Here is a 20,178-nt window from a genome sequence, read left to right on the forward strand (position 1 = left end):
GAGAGCCAAATCATGACTGAACTCTCATTCACAATTGCTTCAAAGAGAATAAAATACCTAGGAATCCAACTTACAAGGGATGTGAAGGACCTCTTCAAGGAGAACTACAAACCACTGCTCAATGAAATAAAAGAGGATACAAACAAATGGAAGAACATTCCATGCTCATGGGTTGGAAGAATCAATATCGTGAAAACGGCAATACTGTCCAAGGTAATTTATAGATTCAATGCCATCCCCATCAAGCTACCAATGACTTTCTTCACAGAATTGGAAAAAACTATTTTAAAGTTCATATGGAACCAAAAAAGAGCCTGCATCGCGAAGTCAATCCTAAGCCAAAAGAACAAAGCTGGAGGCATCATGCTACCTGACTTCAAACTATACTATGAGGCTACAGTAATCAAAACAGCATGGTACTGGTACCAAAACAGAGATATAGACCAATGGAACAGAACAGAGCCCTCAGAAATAATGCCGCATATCTACAACCTTCTGATCTTTGACAAACCTGACAAACACAAGAAATGGGGAAAGGATTCCCTATTTAATAAATGGTTCTGGGAAAACTGGCTAGCCATACTTAGAAAGCTGAAACTGGATCCCTTCCTTACACCTTATACCAAAATTAATTCGAGATGGATTAAAGACTTAAATGGTAGACCTAAAACCATAAAAACCCTAGAAGAAAACCTAGGCAATACCATTCAGGACATAGGCATGGGCAAGGACTTCGTGTCAAAAATACCAAAAGCAATGGCAACAAAAGCCAAAATTGACAAATGGGATCTAATTAAACTAAAGAGCTTCTGCACAGCAAAAGAAACTACCATCAGAGTGAATAGGCAACCTACAGAATGGGAGAAAAGTTTTGCAATCTACTCATCTGACAAAGGGCTAATATCCAGAATCTACAATGAACTCAAACAAATTTACAGAAAAAAACAAACAACCCCATCAACAAGTGGGCGAAGGATATGAACAGACACTTCTCAAAAGAAGACATTTATGCAGCCAAAAAATACATGAAAAAATGCTCATCATCACTCGCCATCAGAGAAATGCAAATCAAAACCACAATGAGATACCATCTCACACCAGTTAGAATGGCGATCATTAAAAAGTCAGGAAACAACAGGTGCTGGGGAGGATGTGGAGAAATAAGAACACTTTTACACTGTTGGTGGGACTGTAAACTAGTTCAACCATTGTGGAAGTCAGTGTGGCGATTCCTCAGGGATCTGGAACTAGAAATACCATCTGACCCAGCCATCCCATTATTGGGTATATACCCAAAGGATTATAAATCATGCTGCTATAAAGACACATGCACACTTATGTTTATTGCGGGTCTATTCACGATAGCAATGACTTAGAACCAACCGAAATGTCCAACAATGATAGACTGGATTAAGAAAATGTGGCATGTATACACCATGGAATACTATGCAGCCATAAAAAATGATGAGTTCATGTCCTTTGTAGGGACATGGATGAAGCTGGAAACCATCATTCTCAGCAAACTATCACAAGGACAAAAAACCAAACACCACATGTTCTCACTCATAGGTGGGAATTGAACAATGAGAACACATGGACACAGGAAAGGGAACATCACACACTGGGGCCTGTTGTGGGGTTGGGGGAGAGGAGAGGGATAGCATTAGGAGATATACCTAATGCTAAATGACGAGTTAATGGGTACAGCACTCCAATATGGCACATGTATACATATGTAACAAACCTGCATGTTGTACACATGCACCCTAAAACTTAAAGTATAATAATAAGAAAAGATCATTCTAAAATTTATACAAGCCCTTAGAACAGTTAAAAATATCTTACCAAAAGAAGAATAAAGTTGGAGGAATCACTCTACCTAATATAAAGTCTTACTACATAGCTACAGTAATTATGACAGTGTTATATTGGCAGAGGGATAAATACATCAATGGCACAAAGAATAGATAGAGAAACTGGAAGTAGACCCAAAACAATATGGTTAACTGACTTATGAAAAAATTTCAGAAGCCATTCAATCGAGGAAGGATAGGGTAGTATTTTTTTTTTTTTAACAAATTGTGCTGGATAAATTGGACATACCTATGGAAAAAAGAAAAGAAATGAAGTTTGACCTAAACATCATACTTTACACAAATATTAACTCAAAATGGAGCATGGGCATAAATCTAAAACTTCAAACTGTAGAACATTTAGAAAAAAGTAGGAAAAAAATCATCAGGATCTAGTGTTAGTGGAAGAGTTCTAAATGTGATCCATAAAACAAAAACAAATAAACTGGACTACATCAAAACTAAAAAATTCTACTCTGTGAAAGACCTAATTAAGAGGACAAAAGACAAGCTACAGGCTGGAGACAATATATTTAATCCACGTATCTATGAAAAGACTCATATCTAGAATATATAAACAACCTTAAGAATCTGACAGTAAAAAAAAAAAATCAAATAAACTAACTGGACCACTCATACATTGCTGATGGAAATGTAAAGTGGTACAGCCATTTTGGCAAACATCAGTGCTCTCTGACAAAGATACGATGGGTCCCACTGATGAACTCTGCTGTCACAATAAATGTAGCCACTATGCCTATCTCCATTCTGAAGATGTGTCGCTTCCTGTTTCAGACTCAAATCAGCCACAGTGGCAGAAGCCCACGAAATCAGAGGGGAAATTTAATAATGACCACTGCCCATTCTCTTCACTTGTCCCAAGAGGCCATTGGAAATAGTCCAAAGACCCATGGAGGGAGATGGACATTATTTCCCAGAAGTAAATACAGCTCAGCTTGTACTTTGGTACAACTAATCGACCTTACCACTTTCACAATCTGCTAGCAAAGGTTATGCAGCGCGTGAACATGATCATGGCAGAATCACCAGGCCTCATCACCATCTGCCTTTTAGGATATCTACTCAGTGCTGAATGTACAGGTTTGTTTCCTTTTTTAAAATACATTGAGTATGCTTGCCTTTTAGATATAGAAATATCTGATGCTGTCTTCTTCACTAAATTTTGATTACATAATTTGACAGCAATATTGAAGAGTCTAGCAGCCAGCATGCAGGTTGGTAAGTACTGGTTCTTTATTAGCTAGGTTTTCTTCTTCTTCATTTTTAAAACGAAATAGATCGACAATGCTTATGATGCATTTATGTTTAATAAACACTGTTCAGTTTATGATTTGGCCATGTAATTCCTGTTAGAAAACATTCATCTCCTTGGTTTAAAAAAATTAAAAGTGGGAAAGCAAGGAAATAGCAGAATATAGTGAAAAAAATTAACCACATTATTTTTGTTTGGACTTACCACTTTGAAATCAAGATGGGAAACAAAAGCACAAACAATGGCCTTATTTACACAAAAAGTCTGATTTTAAGATATATGACATTTCAAGGTTTTAGAAGTATGTAATGAGGTATGTCTCTAAGTTTTTAAATTATATATCTTCAATTTAAAGTTTTAGTTAAAACATAAAAATTAACCTTTCATTAGCAAGCTGTTAGTTACCACCAAAGCTTTTCATGGATTAGGAAAAAATCATTTTGTCTCTATGTCAAACATCTTGGAGTTGATATTTGGGGAAACACAATACTCGGTTGAGTTCCCTAGGGGAGAAAAGCAAGCTTAAGAATTGACATAAAGAGTAGGAAGTTAGCTAATGCAACATATATCACTTTGTTTTTTCACAACTACAGTGACTTTATATATTTCCCAGAGGAAGGCATACAGGGAAGAAATTATCCCATTTGGACAAACAGCATGTTCTCACAGGAAGCATTTATCACACTTACTTGTCAACCTTCTAGAATCAAATCTAGTAGCTGACAGTACCAGGATCAGGGGTGCCAACCCTAAGCACCCCCAGAAAGCTGACTGGCCCTGTGGTTCCCACTCCAGACATGATGTCAGCTGTGAAATCAGACTGAAATGCTGAAATAATGATAAAAAAAATACAGAGGTTAAACTAGCAAAGTGAGTAAAGTCAAGGGATAAAGAAAATTTGTTGGAAAACTCACAAAGCAGGACCTAAAGCAAGGCCATTAGACATATCTCATTAGTGTGACATCTGGGAGGACAAAGGATCCAAACCCTTTCTTCTATATAAGTGGTGAGATGATGAAGGTTGTAAGAGGGCTTCTGCCCCTTTGAAGACTTCAGATGCTGGGGAAAGGATAGATAAGAATAAAGATGAACCAGGGTTTTGGAGCCTGGGAAATAATGACTAGCAATAAACCTCAAGGGAAGTTAAATATATGATCCCCAGATAACACTAAGGAGAAAAGCAATGTGATTCTGCAGCCATTGTAGCCAGAGATAATAAGCTCTTGAGGAAGGGGCCAGGGGAATTTTTCTAAGGATGGACAGTATTAATGCAGCACTCTCTTCTGCTATTAAACTCTCATTTGCTTCTAAAAGGAGTTTCTGTGAGTGATTTGCTGAGATGTTGCATTTTCATGGCTGCTGCCTTTAGGTATTTTTGCAACAGTTTGGAATTTTGAAATTAAAACAGTTCTGTAAAACCAGTTTAGTTTTGTAAAGTGTATGCATCAAAGATGTCCTTCATTCATTCAGACATTACTGAGTTACAACTATGGTGCCAGGTACTGTGTCAGGGTACTAGGGGTATGAGGATAAACCAGACTCCCTCTTTGATCTAAAGCACCATGAGGCCAGGTGAGAGGTTTCAATATAATGTGATAAAATGTGCACCAGGTACTAAGGGATCATAGAGAAAGGAACACATTAAATGGGGAAACAATTGATAGAGAGATAATATTTTCATCTGGGTCTTAAAAGATGAGTAGGCATTCTCTCTCTTTAAATGTCTGATATAAGGGCATTTTATGCAAAGAGGATCACTCATGTGCAAAGACTCAGATTTGCAAGAACGTGAGGTCTTTCAGGAGTTTTGTATGGTTCCATATGGACTATGACAAGTGAGGCAGGTAAACGAGGCAGAGCTGGACATTAGATAATGAAGTCATTAACCTAAGGAGATTGGACAATAAAATGCAATATGGAGGTGTCAAAGTATAAACATAAGGAGTACCACTGATGGCTGATTTAGGATGCCTAGTCTGGCAACACTCTACTGAAATGATAGTGGGGGAGGGGGCCATAGCAAGACTAGGAGAGAGCAGTCTTGAGACTATTGCAATTATCTACGGGAGACATAAAGGCTAGAACCCGAACAGTAGCAGTACAAAAAAAGAGGGGAGTTCAAACGATATTAAGCAAGTAGAAGTGGTATGACTTAACCATCTGGGTATGGGAGGGGGAATGGCTAGAGTCTTGGGGACTTTGTGTTTGATGTGATTATGGGCCACAGCATAATGTCTAAGAGAACTGGCTCTTTAGTCTGACTGCCAGAGTCTGAATCCTGGGTCTGATGTTTTAGTATGTTAGCTTGGGCAAAGCCCTTAGCCTCTATGAATCTGTTTTCCTCATTCATAAAAATAAGATGACAGTGCCTATCTCGTGGGACTTTTGTGAGGATGAAGTGAGATAATGGATGCAAAGTTACTGAGCACAGTGTCCAACAGAGCAGAAGCATTACATATACATCAGCTATTACTGGCTACATTATGATATACAGTTAGGGAGTTGGAAAGATAATCTGAAATTCAGGAGACATATCTGACTATAGATGAGTATTTGGAACTCATTGTTCTGTAAACGGTAGTTACAGCCACGTGTGTGAGCATCTAGAGGGTGAGCATGGATATTGTGATGCCTAGTACAGTGCCTGGTAGTAGTGGTTGTATGCTCAGTAAATTTTGTTGACAGGGTCAGGGCCAGACTAGACTGGGGTAAGCAAGGCCTGTAGGGCATAAATATACTTGTACGCCCTGAGAAGTGAGGACCTCTTAAATATTGTGCCCTACATGCCTTGTTTGGTTCACTCTTGTCCCAGCCCTGGCAATCATATATAAAGTGAAAAAGGAAAAAGCTGAGGCTGGAGCCTGGGAGAACCCTGGACATTTAAGGGCCATGGAGACGAACAGGAGTTAATCAATTCAAGTGCTGGATGGATAACAGGAGTTAGAGCAAAGAGGGGAACCAGAATAGAGTGATTATTATAAAAAGAGTTTCCTAAAAAGGGAGAGATCAACAATTAGAAATTATTTAGAGCAGCCAGTAAATACATAAACTCAAAATTATTCTTTAGGTCATTCCTGATCGTGACAATAGTCATTTCATTATATAAATATGATTAAGGAAGGAAAAGAGCTACATGAAAGTTATTAAAGAGCTAAAGATAATTGAGAAATTTAAAACAGAAGAAAGTAGGGCCAACATGAAAGGAGTAGGGAGAAAAAGAGATAACCAGCATATTGTCTCACTGATCCTGCCAACACCTGTGAGGTAGATATTCTTATTATACTACTGTTAAACCTATTTTACATTTGACAAAGTTAAGGTTCAGAGCTTATGTGACTTGTCCAAGGTCACAGGTCTAGAGGAGGCAGATACTTGATTCAAACCTATTTCTGTCTGATCTGATTCTAAAGTCTGTTTTTTCACTCAACCACACTGTACAGTCAGCTCTCCCTGTGAGTTCCATAGCCACAGATTCAACTAACTGCAGATCAAAAATATTCCAGAAAAAAATGGATAGTTGCATCTCTACTGAACAAGTACAGACTTTTTTTTATCTTTCATTATTCCCTAAACAATACAGCATAACAACTATTTACATAGCATTTACATTGTATTAGCTATTACGAGAAACCTAGAGATGGTTTAAAGTATAAAGGAGGATGTGTTTAGGTTATATGCAAATAGTAAGCCATTTTTATATCGGAGACTTGAGCATCCACAGATCTTGATATTTGCAGGGGGTCTTGCCAACAATTTTCCATGGATACTGAGGAACAACTGTAAATGGATGCAGGTATGGATGCTGTTTAGGAGTGTCCAGGGCCAAGTAAATGAGTTGCTGAGCAGAGAGGTGGGTGGAGGCTGTGAGGCATCAATATGTGGTGGCATCCATCTGCATTTTGGTGATTTTTTTCCTTCACAGTCCTCAGCTGTCTGGGAAGAGAAGGATGAAGGCAGATGGCTGCTCTGATTTAGGGACTAGGATTGCAGGATAGGCACAGCATTGCAAAGGAGTGAAGGAAATTGAGAAATTTGGCAAATGAAGAGTTGAAGAGAGGCCTGAAATGGTGGCTCACACCTATAATCCCAGCACTTTGAGAGGCCCAGGCAGGCAGATCACTTGAGGTCAGGAGTTTGACACCAGCCTGGCCAACAAGGTGAAATGGTGAAACCCCGGCTTTACTAAAAATACAAAAATTAGCTGGGCATGGTGGCGGGCACCTGTAATCCCAGCTGCTGGGGAGGCTGAGGCAGGAGAATAGCTTGAACCTGGGAGATGGAGGTTGCAGTGAGCTGAGATCGCACCACTGCACTCCAGCCTGGGGGACAGAGCAAGACTGTCAAAAAAAAAAAAAAAAAAAGAATTGAAGAGAAAAAGTCTAGGCTAAATTCAAAGAAAAAAAGTGAGCCCAAAAGGAACTTGCAGAGCAAGGGAAAAGCAGGGATGTCAAGGGACTAGAACACTCCATAAAGTGAACAGCTGCCATGACAATAAGGGAAGAAAGTTGAGTTCATCTCCGTTCCTTTCCTTTCCTGTTTACTTTCCTTTCTCTTCCTTTTTGGAGTTAATCAGGAAGTAGTCCCAAATACCCTAGAAAGTTCATCTTATAAGCCCTTGGTCCTCTTGAGATGGTATCAGATATATTGCTAGACCCTTGAAGAAAGGAACAACTCCAGGCAACTTCTTGAGTCCCTGTTATTAATTTTATACATACGCACACATATATGTATATACATGAAAACACACAAACACATGTGTGTGTATACAGGCATGCATTCCTTAACAATGGGGATATATTCTGAGAAATGTGTCATTAAGCAATTTCATCATTGTGCGAACATAATAGAGTGTACTTACCTAAACCTAAAAGGTATGGCTTACTACATACCTAGGTTGTATTGATGTGGCCTATTGCTCCTAGGCTCCTGGGCTGCAAATCTGTACAGCATGTGACTGTACTGAACACTGTAGGCAATGGTAACAGTGGTATTTGTGTATCTAAACATAGAAAAGGTACAGTGAAAATACAGTATTATAACCTTATGGGACCACTGTCGTATAATATGGTCCATCATTGACCAAAATGTCATTGTGCAACGAATGATTATCTCATATATATATATGATATGATATATATGATATATATGTGTGTGTATATATATACACACATATACATATATACGCATATATATACACATATATATGTATATACATATATATACACACACACATAGAGAGAGAGAGAGAGGAGAGGAGAGGAAGGAGGGAGGGAAGGAGAAAGATAATTCAGATAGAGACATCAATCCTCCAGAGTTCAGGAGTGTCTCTACAGACTAGGTAGATGTAGCTTAAAAAAACCATAGCCTCAATTCTAGGGAGATGCTTAAATCACTGCAATTCTTATAACACTTGCCAACCAAAGATGCTGTTGATCTGAAATTGCTTTTTTAAATTAATGCAGTGATTTTTCTTTAACATCTAGTGACAGACACTGGGGTCACATTGCAGCTGGACCATAATTAGGCTTCTGTTCTTCAGGAGACATTTGTTCAAAGTCATTTGGGCAACCATATTCTGAAAACAGCCCAGCCAGGGTGATGGATCACCTTGCAAAGATCCGCAATGAGCTATTTTCAAGTGATGACAAAGTGTGAAGTTAACTGCTCATTTGAGAACTTTCTTTTTCATCCAAAGTAAATTCAAATATGATTAGAAATCTGACCTTTTATTACTGGAACTCTCCTGACTAAAAGTAAAATTGAATTTTAATTCCTAAATCTCCATGTGTATAGAGTACTGTGGGAACATCACAGATATTGGCTCCATGCCCTAAAGAGAAATTGGCTTTTGGATTATTTGGATTAAAAACAAAGACTTTCTTAAGAGATGTAAAATTTTCATGATGTTTTCTTTTTTGCTAAAACTAAAGAATTATTCTTTTACATTTCAGTTTTTCTTGATCACGAAAATGCCAACAAAATTTTGAATCGGCCAAAGAGGTATAATTCAGGTAAATTGGAAGAGTTTGTTCAAGGGAATCTTGAGAGAGAATGTATGGAAGAAAAGTGTAGTTTTGAAGAAGCACGAGAAGTTTTTGAAAACACTGAAAGAACAGTGAGTATTTCTACATAATACCCTTCAGATGCAGAGCATAGAATAGAAAATCTTTAAAAAGACACTTCTCTTTAAAATTTTAAAGCATCCATATATATTTATGTATTTTAAATGTTATAAAAGACAGGAAATCAATATCAAAACACTTTAAATATTACCATTAATTTGTCTTCTTTTATTCTTTATAGACTGAATTTTGGAAGCAGTATGTTGGTAAGCAATTCATTTTATCCTCTAGCTAATATATGAAACATTTGACAATTATGTGGGTTTTTTCTCTGCATAAATAGATAATATATTAAACTTTATCAAAAGGACTCAGAAAGATCAGTCCAACCCTCTAACCCATATTGAATGGTGATATACTACAGGGTTATGCCAGTGTGGAAACTATTGCTGGTAGTATCCCTAGGGCTTCACAAAGAACATTGTTCCACTCCAGGAAGGTGGAAAGAAGAAACTGAAATGACTGTGTCTTAGGACCTAATGACAGTTTGCATTCCTCAGTAAAATCAGAGAATGCTGATTGACTTAAATGTTTATAGCTTCAAAGTCCTCCTCATTATCATGGCCCACAAGCCCTTCCATGATTGTCCTTCCCCACCCTCCCCATTACCCTTCTTGCCTCCTCTGCTACTTCTCTCCTCGCACACTGGGCTCCAGCCACCCTGGCCTTCCTGTCACTTCTTGCACACTCCAGGAATGCTCCCACTTTAGAGGATTTATCTGGCTGTTTCTCTTATTTGGCTGTTCCCAACTTCCTGTGGACTGGCTCCCTCACCTCCTTCAGGTCTTTGCCCAAATGTTACCATCTTAATGAGGCCTACCTTCACCATCTATTAATACTTCAACCTGCCCCAGTAGCCTTACCACTCTAGACACCTGTACAGGTACAGAACCCCACTCTACTTTTTAACAGAGCTTTTCATCATCTAATGTATCATATAATTTCTTACTCATACTATTTATCATTTATTTTTTCCTACTCCACTAAAATGCAAGTTTCATGTTGGCAGGGATATTCAACTGTTTTGTTTATTGATATATTCCTAGCACCTAGAACAGTATCTGGAAAAGAGGTACTCAGTAAATATTTATCAAATGAATTGACCAAAAGAAGGAAAACTCAAAACTTTAATGACAACTAACTTTAAAGCTACAATAACTTAAAATTCAGCAGTAGGATTTTAAGGGAGGATAAGCTTCAAAGATTGACTTACCTAAGACTATCTGCATAAATAAAAAGAAATTAATCCAGACAACAAATTCACCAACTTCCATCAATTGGAAATCCAATTCTATTTTCTACAGTTCATGTTCTGGAGACACTACTTGACACTCTTTTATTCTCATAACTCATAACTCCTCCACTTTTGTTTTTAAATCATGAGAGAAAATGAGTTGACTCTGTTATATTGTTTTATCTACCTTTCCTTGATCTTAGAAATGAATACTACCATGCCAGCTTCTACTGAGGTGCCCCCTAAAGTTAGTCCAAATAGGTCTTTGTAATCTCCATTCCTGCAGAATTTAAAACTTTGAATCACAAGAGTTATTTCTAAAAGTAAATCCATGCCTATTTTCCCCACCAAAAAATTCCTGACTATTAAACTCCTACAACCGCTTCATTGCTCACTCCTCACCCCCAGGATCATATTTTAAAGTTGGGCCCTTGCCTTTTGGGTCACAGAGGTATACTGTTTGCTGTACCACAGGTATAGCTATCTGGAAACATGGAGGGCATTATTCTGTTACTACTGCTTCGTCAACCAAAAAATAAAACAACAAAAACAAGAACAAACAAGAAACAAACTCCCTGCGTCTTTTCACTTGCAGTTGAGATTCCTAACCACTACAAAATTAGCCCATGTTTCTTCTTGCACATAGTAGAAACCCAAGCTTCTCACTGCTGTGCTATTCTGTACCATCAACTCATCACATAAAGAGCCTGGTTGAAGAAGAATGATTGTCCAACCACATTACTAGCATCTGTCAAGACTTTCCAGTTTACAAAAGTCCTATCACATTTAACCCTCACACCATCCTTGTGACCGAAGCATTATTAACTCCATTTTACAGGAGAGTAAATTGAAGCTTAGGGAAGTTAAAAGAACTGCCAAAGGTCTCCCAGTTGGAGAGTCATGAAGCCCAGAAGAGAAGCCAAATTCTCTACTGCTCAACCCCTTGCTTTCACTGTTACACTTCATGGCCTTCAAATCTAAATGCAGTTATTCATTAAACAGGAACCTGGTAGTCTTAAACAGGAATCTCTCACTTGGTAAGGTCTTGTATCTTGTTGTATTTGACCCCAGCTGTCTATGGCTTTGCCTGAACCCAAAGTACACACAACCAAGAAACCAAAGGAGAACCAAATGTGGGATAAAATGACACTCATTTTAACGACATGTCTCAGCAAATGAGTTCCTGTGTAGCTGGCTGAAAGCCCAGACCCTTTCAGTAAAACATCCTGAATAATTCACATTTGTTGGTCTATAATATAAAGGGCAAATGTAGCTCATTTTTAGACCAGTTCTGAACATCAATAATAATAAACCAGAGATAACAGATTTTGTTTTCATAGAATTGGAACAAATTAGAGTATCTGTGCAAAAGCATATCAGATCTAGGAGCAGAGGGGACAAAGTCTAATTTTTAAATAAGCAAATTTTCCAGGGAGGGACTATTTATGATAAAGGGATATTAGTCTCTTAGTCAACGGAACCTGGATACATGCTTCTGACAGAGAAGAGGGAGAACAGGCAGGAATCTACACACCAGATGTCAAGGAGATTTGCTTTAAAATATGACTGATAATTAGAAATTTCTCAGTTTCCCCCTTTTCCCTCATTCTTTGATTCTTATTGTTATCTTTGTCTCTTACTCCTTTGTTTCTCATATATTGAGTCTTACATATCAAGCTCCCATTTTTTTCTTCAGGGGTATTTTTCTAGTTCAAAGTGCCTACCATCTCCCTTCTGGTTCTATTCGTCCTTCTCTCCCGAAGCTCCTTTAGAAGTGTGGATTAAGGCAGAGCACTAAGAAACCAGACTTAAAGGTTCCGTTCTCATTCTGACTTTTCTCCTTTCACCTATTCCTTCCTCCTGTTTTCTTACCATCATTGTCTTCAAAGGCTTTCAAGTACACGGTAAAAGCAGAAACTTCAAGAAAGGCAGAATGGAAACATAACCAATGCATACATAAATAAAGCACACTGTAGAATCTTTTTAAATTCTGTATGATATATCGAATGCTGTCTCTCACATTACCTAGACCATTTGAAACCGAATTTGTAAAACATAGACTATCTTTAAGTGGTAACAGATGCTTCTGACATGCTTTTATTGTCTTGAACCATTACTGCATATGATACATCAAAGTTAAGTGACAATACAAGAAAGCAGATTCATTTGCTCCCTGCCTAGGCCGTCAGTTCCTAAAGTGGAAACACCATATAATCTAGCTCAGTTTGCTCTACAAGACCTGAAGTAGAGCCTTGTGTGACATAGAGATAATATTTGTTGAAGCAATTAAATTTGACTTGGAATTAACTCTGCCATCATTCTATAAGGAAGGATTGAAAATCCTTCTCACCCTGTGTTGATATAGTACATTTCTATACAAAAACGTCCTTCTCCCTCTTCCCTTGGATTGCATAAACTATGTACATGCCTTCCTCAGGGCACTTTTCTAGGACAGTGTCAGCCTAAGGATCTTTGTCTGGGTGGCTTTTAGAAACTCAGGAAGACAGGAGCATCATATGCCTATAGGCAGCTGGCTTCCAGGTCAGTAGTTTTACTCTGACCCTAAAATCAGACTCCCATCCCAATGAGTATCTATAGGGGAGGCCTGGGCATTCTAAGCAGTTTATGTGCCAATTCAATTTCTTAACCTATCTCAAAGATGGAGATCAGTGTGAGTCCAATCCATGCTTAAATGGCGGCAGTTGCAAGGATGACATTAATTCCTACGAATGTTGGTGTCCATTTGGATTTGAAGGAAAGAACTGTGAATTAGGTAAGTAACAATTTTTGGATACTCGTAGTTCAAAGTTTCCCTCTGAAACAAGTTGAAACTGGAAAATGCAATATTGGTGTATCATAATTTTTCTTAAAAACATACTTTTGACACTTATAAACATTTCCTTTGTAGTTATAGTTTTCAGGATATGAGTTCAAGAAGCTACATTAAAATCAATAACAATATTTGGTAACTAATATTAAGTAATAATGATGTTCCACTCACTTATTAATCTTTAATACAACCATATGTGGTTCATACTATCATTATGCCCATTCTATGCAGATGAGAAAACTGCAAGTCCAACAGCCAAAAATTACAGAGGCATAAATGGTTTAGACAGGACTTAAACTTCAGTGTGACCGAAACCCATGCTTCTAACTACTATATTCAAAACTTGGAGAAAACTGCCCAGAAAATTGAAATCATGACTAAATTGCTATCAACATAGGTAGTGAAAGTCAATTAAGTACAGAACTGGAGTATGACTGGCCAATTATCCCATATAATGGGAATTCCCCACATGTACAAACCACTGCATATGCTAAATTTGTTGACAAAATTCAAAGCTCATTCCTGAATTTGACTATATTGATTCCATCAAAAATGTTACATAGTAACCTTAGAATCCTTGTGTACCTTTTCTTCTCAAAGCCTAGATTATTTCTTTTTCCAAAGTTTCAGTAATTGGAGCAGTAAACCCCAGTGTCCTTTACCTACTTGTTTATTACCTCCAGATTCAATATTACCAGTACTGTGATTGAGAAATGCACACAGTGCTAATGAGGAATTCACTTTCTACTCTGACACTCCAGAAGAATAGAGATGCAATATTAAGGAAGAATTTAACACCACAGGCTACATGACTAAGGATAAAGAGTAGAAAATTAGCAGGACTCTATTAAGGCATTGTAGTAATCCACCTGACAGATGAAAAAGGCATGAAATGAAATGAAATGTAGCAGCTACACTTGTCCTATTGAGAAAGGAAAAAAGTCACCTGTAATGTTGTTCAGAAATCCTTTCAGTACTAAAAAGAAATTCATTGACCATCTTCCTTTAGGCTCAAAAATTTCTTAGAAGGTAAAAAAAGGAAAAGGTGACAGAGCAAAGACATTTGAAAAGAAAGAAAAGAGTGAACGAACTTGCACACCTGGCTTGGACTCCCATTCCCTTGGGTTTCCATTGTGGGGACAAACTAATGCCTGGGTTACCTTTCTTGAGAATGTGTTAACTGATTCAACATCTCTGAAGTGCTACTTTCATCTGAAAGGTTATAATTTGAAATTCAGATTTACTTGGATAAATTTGATCTTGCTATTATGGAAACCTCTAGAAATCCTTGGAATAGTTACTCATTATCAGCTTAAATAATATAGCTGTTGGAGCTGAGGGAATGAGTAACTCAATTAGTCTCAGTTACAACTGAAGGGCACATCGTTGTAAACTATAATTGAAAACATAAATATCTTTACCTAGTTTAAAAATAAAGATGCTTTAAAAGGAGGAAGGGAATAGCCCTGAGGAATGTAAATATAAGCACAAAACTTCTACAACAGAGCTTACTACGTGTGTGGCTATGTTCCACACAGTAAAAATGCTAAGTCTACAACTGACACAACTTGGATACTCTCATGTTCCCACATTTTGGTTTGGTCAGGGCTGTGCAGTTGTACTGCAGCCACCACCACTCCTGACCTCTACGGTATATTGATCTGACCCACCAAATCAAGGTTTAGAAAAATATTTTCAGCCCAGTTAGCTCACAAACAAAATGAGAATTCCCATAAATTGCTCTTTATCTCAGACAATAGAGGAAAGCTACAGCAAAAGCATAAACAAATTACCATTTAAGTTTGTTGCTTCAAATTAAAGACTAATTTCAACAGCTACTAGAGAGCACAGTTTATGGGGCATCTCGGCCCCAAGTCTTTTGTCTTATAAGGTCTTGAAAAAAAGAAAGGGGATTTTCATCAATAAGAGTTTTTTGTTATCTTTTTCCCTTGTTCATCAGGCCCTTCACTGCGAGAGAGAGAGAGGTATAAACATTCAGGGCATGCATTCTAGTTAAAGAATATTAATTGGCTATTGGGTCCCTTTGGTTAGAATAAAGACCTCTGTATGATGTCCCTAGCTGTACATCAAATCCAAATATCTCTCAGATAAATGAAGGTCTGTAAGAATTTGGTCATTCCTGTCTCTTCTAAAGAGTAATAGAGGCATTTTCCCACAGTAAAGTAGAATGGAAAGAAAAAAAATCACAAGCATATAAACACCTTTTTCAATTTTTCCAGCATGTCACAGACACTACTGTCTTATTTACTACATATTTCCGAGGAGTAAAAAAAGGAAGTATGTTGAGTTTAGCTGAAGCACAGCATATTTTGTGGTAAACTTGTCAAATAAAACATCTTTTGTCCAAGCTTTGGTTGTCACACAAGTGGATATATCAGGAAATATAAACGTAGAATAAAATAAAGCAGAACATACTAACATTTGTAGTAGGCATGAAGGGAATTAGAAAGTGTTGTGTTAACATGGAGGGAGAAAAACAGATGCTTTGAGATGTTCTTCAACAGATATTCTAGGTACTGAGACCCCCTTCAGGACCAGAGAGAGCCCATATCCACCACAGTACCTGACATGTAAATGCTCAGTAATTGATAAATGAGTCCCATTCTAACTGGTCCTTAGCCCTGCTCTATGGAACTCTCCCCTGGAATTCCTTGTGCCATTATTTTATTTCTGGAATCTTCAGCCTTTTAGCTGAGGGCAAAAGATTGCTGATTAGGAAGCAATATTTGCCACCTCCTGCGCAAAACAAGCCAAAGATCAACAGCAGCAGCAACATACTGGGCCCTAAAGGGCAATGACAAATGTGGAGAATGATACAGAGGTCTGGTTACTTCTTAGCCAATGACACAGAATCACAATTGAGAAAACACAGAGTTTATTCATTCCCATTGTGCATGCCCTGGACAAACCAAGCTGCACCTTTCGTAATTTATCACAATCTCATATTGACGGAACACTTTCTACAGGTAATGTTTGATTTGGCTGAACACTTTAGCATTGCTTCGTAGCAACAAAATGATAGCTAGTAACAAAAAAAGATCCAGGGATATTACCACTGTTAGTGAGGAGAAAGGCCTTTAAATTAATTAATTAATTAATTAATTAATAGGACCAAATGCCATCTTTTTGGATCATGCCCTTAGTGGATTATTGGTAGCAAAGGTTAAAGCTCAAGCTGGTTCCTTCGTCCCCCTGGCAACAGTTGGTTTGCCTCCCTTTATTTCCTGAAGTATCAGTAAGGACTAAGAGCTAATTATTACATTTGGCTATGCTAGCATATGTAAAATAGAGTTTAAAAGTTTAAATTTGTCACTCAAAAATTCATATTCTCCAAAACCATACAGTCACTCTGTTACCCTGTGTTCCCCCCAGAAAAAAAGTCACAAGCTTATTTATTAACGTGTGCAATCCCAGGGGGCAAGAGAAAGGAACAGAAGAGTGAGGCAGAAAGGAAAAGAAAGCCAGTAAGAGGATGAATTATCAAACTACTCATTTCTAATAGCAACTGATTGCTTAACTTCCTGGGACTGTCTCCAATAAGTCAAATTGGCCTCAGGTTAGTCCACCTGAATGGGAAGAAGAGGTGAAAGAATTTGTCTGTCAGTATCTGTCTCTCATTGGTTAGAAGTCAGACACTTCTCAAAAGAAGACATTTATGCAGCCAAAAGACACATGAAAAAATGCTCATCATCACTGGCCATCAGAGAAATGCAAATCAAAACCACAGTGAGATACCATCTCACACCAGTTAGAATGGCCATCATTAAAAAGTCAGGAAACAACAGCTGCTGGAGAGGATGTGGAGAAATAGGAACACTTTTACACTGTTGGTGGGACTGTAAACTAGTTCAACCACTGTGGAAGTCAGTGTGGCGATTCCTCAGGGATCTAGAAATAGAAATACCATTTGACCCAGCCATCCCATTACTGGGTATATACCCAAAGGATTATAAATCATGCTGCTATAAAGACACATGCACACGTAGGTTTATTGCGGCACTATTCACAATAGCAAGGACTTGGAACCAACCCAAATGTCCAACAACGATAGACTGGATTAAGAAAATGTGGCATGTATACACCATGGAATACTATGCAGCCATAAAAAATGATGAGTTCATGTCCTTTGTAGGGACATGGATGAAACTGGAAAACATCATTCTCAGTAAACTATCCCAAGGACAAAAAACCAAACACCGCATGTTCTCACTCATAGGTGGGAATTGAACAATGAGAACTCATGGACACAGGAAGGGGAACATCACACTCCAGGGACTGTTGTGGGGTGGGGGATGGGGGAGGGACAGCATTAGGAGATATACCTAATGCTAAATGACGAGTTAATGGGCGCAGCAAAACAACGTGGCACATGGATACATATGTAACAAACCTGCACATTGTGCACATGTACCCTAAAACCTAAAGTATAATAATAATAATAAAAAAAAGTTCAACTTATGGGGAATTAACTCCCTCACATTTCCTAGTTGGATATGCTTGGGTACCCAGAGGGTCATATGGCATCCATGCCTCAGCATTAACAGGGAAGCTTCAAGTCAAAAGACACATAGTGCGGCTATGAGCCCAGGCAATTCAAGGATACACCCATAGGAGGCTGGTTGACATCCACCCAGAGCTAATCACCACCATGCTGGAAAAAGACACAGGTGAAGCTGAGAAGAATGAAGGTGGTGCATAGGAGGTATCTAATACAGTCACTCATTTTCAAACTTTCCATGTTATGATTGCACTGACCACTGAGGATTTCTATTGAAAGTTTTACTGTTGTCGAACATGTACATAAGGGGAAAGGTGTCTTACATTGTTTATGTTCCTGTGCTGCTCTAGAAACAGAAATAGGTTCAAGAGCAGAGCCCGTTTTTCTTAATTCAGCAGGTCTAAGCTAACAAGTCCTGAAACTTGCTACTTCCTGTTATTGGTATTGCATAGGAGAAACAAAGGGAAAGCACAGTAGTTAGAAAATACAAAACAAGATGGCAGGAATAAGCCAAATATATCAGGAAACACAATTATTGTGAACTTGGGTTAAACTAATCTATTAATAATGACAACTTTCAGCTTGGAGTTAAAAATTTAATTGTATACTGTTAACAAAAGTGATACCTAAAATAAAATTACACTGGGAGGCCAAAATGAAGGGATGTGAAAAGAACTATCAGGTAAAAACTAACAAAAAGAAACTAGCAAAGCAATCTTAATATCAGACAAAATAGAATCCAAGAGGAAAATCATTTCAAAAGAGATATTTTTATTAATAAGGGGAATTGCATAGGAGAGTAAAGAAAATGTGGGCCACTGGAATGCTTAGCACTAATGACATATTGGTCTTTCGTCTTCAGTTACCTTACAAGACCCTATTTTATTCTCTTATGTTTGATATGTAACCACCTCAGCCAGCTTCAAGTTGCTTTTCGGCCCTAATGGACTTCCTAGCACTATAATTTCTTTTTTTAAAATGTTTTATTTTAGGTTTAGGGGTACATGTGAAGGTTTGTTACATAGATAAACATGTGTCACAGGGGTTTGTTGTACATATTATTACATGATGCAGATATTAAGCTCAGTACCAAATAGTGATCTTTTCTGCTCCTCTGCCTCATCCCACCCTCCCAAGTAGACTCCAGTATCTGTTGTTTCCTTCTTTGTGTTTATAAGTTCTTATCACTTAGCTCCCACTTACAAGTGAGAACATGCAGTATTTGATTTTTGTTCCTATGCTAGTTTGCTAAGGATGATAGCCTCCAGCTCCATTCATATTCCCACAAAAGACAGAATCTCATTCTTTTCTATGGCTGCATAATATTCCATGGTATATATGAACCACATTTTCTTTATACAGTCTGTCATTGATGGGCGTTTAGGTTGATTCCATGTCTGCTATTCTAACACTGTAATTTCTAAAGACTTCCAGATTCTACTTTTACAGGTAACCTGTTGAACAGTCTAGCTCTGGAAGCCAAGCAATTTCTAGAATAACTAAGCAATAGAAATTACACTTCAATGCAGAAAGGCAGTATCTACATGAGATTATGGAATTGCTGTTGCTTTTTGTGTTCACTGAAAAAAATAAATAAAACTGTAACTTTCAGAAAAAATGATGGTACATATAGAAAACCCAAAGCATATAAACAATTAAAATAAATAAGTATAGAAAGATTACTGGATACAGAGTCAACATACAAATATCAATTGCATGTCTATATATCAGCAACGATTCAAAAATGATCTTTATAATAGCATTAAAAACTAGACGCTTAGTAATAAATGTGAGAATGATGTGCAAGAACTCTACATAAAAAATTATGAGACATTATTGAGAAAAATTAAGGAAAACCTAAATAAATGAATGAATAGGCAATGTTTATCAATTAAAGGATACAATATAGTAAATATATCAAATATTTACTAATGGATTCAATGCAATACTAAAGTGCCCAGCAGGCTTTTTTTGGTGGGGGGAGGTCGGGCAGGATTCATAAGCTAATTATAAAATGCATATGGAAATGCAAAGAGCCAAGGATAGCCAAGACAGTTTAGAGGAAGAATAAACTTGTACTACTTACACTACCAGATGTCAGGACTTATTATCGAGTTACATTTATTAAGACAGTGTGGTACTGACACAAGGATAGACAAATAGATCAGTGAAACACAATAGAGTGCTCAGAAGCACACCTGTACATATATAGAGGCTTGATTTATGATAGAGGTGCCGGTGCAGTAGAGAAAGAAGGAAATTGTTGGTGTTTTCAATAAAAAGTGATAGGTCAATTAGATATTCATATGGCATGAAGTATGAAACAATAACATTTTATATTCATAAC

At 37.6% G+C, this 20,178-nt stretch overlaps 1 protein-coding gene across 2 annotated transcripts in view; it reads left to right on the forward strand.

Moving 5' to 3' along the window:
• The first annotated feature begins 2,843 nt into the window (after positions 1-2,843).
• F9 (coagulation factor IX) overlaps positions 2,844-20,178 on the forward strand; it is a 33,530-nt gene continuing 16,195 nt past the window's right edge. The window contains exons 1-4 of one of the 2 annotated variants that reach the window (XM_003272586.2): positions 2,847-2,954; positions 9,078-9,241; positions 9,430-9,454; positions 13,142-13,255. In XM_003272586.2, coding sequence (XP_003272634.1) covers positions 2,867-2,954; positions 9,078-9,241; positions 9,430-9,454; positions 13,142-13,255 — 391 coding nt within the window. In that variant the 5' untranslated portion in view covers positions 2,847-2,866. Of the gene's footprint in view, positions 2,955-9,077; positions 9,242-9,429; positions 9,455-13,141; positions 13,256-20,178 lie in introns of both variants that reach the window. The other variant, XM_012498775.2, reaches the window with a different exon arrangement.

The sequence above is a fragment of the Nomascus leucogenys genome, chromosome X, assembly GCF_006542625.1.
Source record: "Nomascus leucogenys isolate Asia chromosome X, Asia_NLE_v1, whole genome shotgun sequence".
Taxonomy (NCBI): Eukaryota; Metazoa; Chordata; class Mammalia; order Primates; family Hylobatidae; genus Nomascus; species Nomascus leucogenys.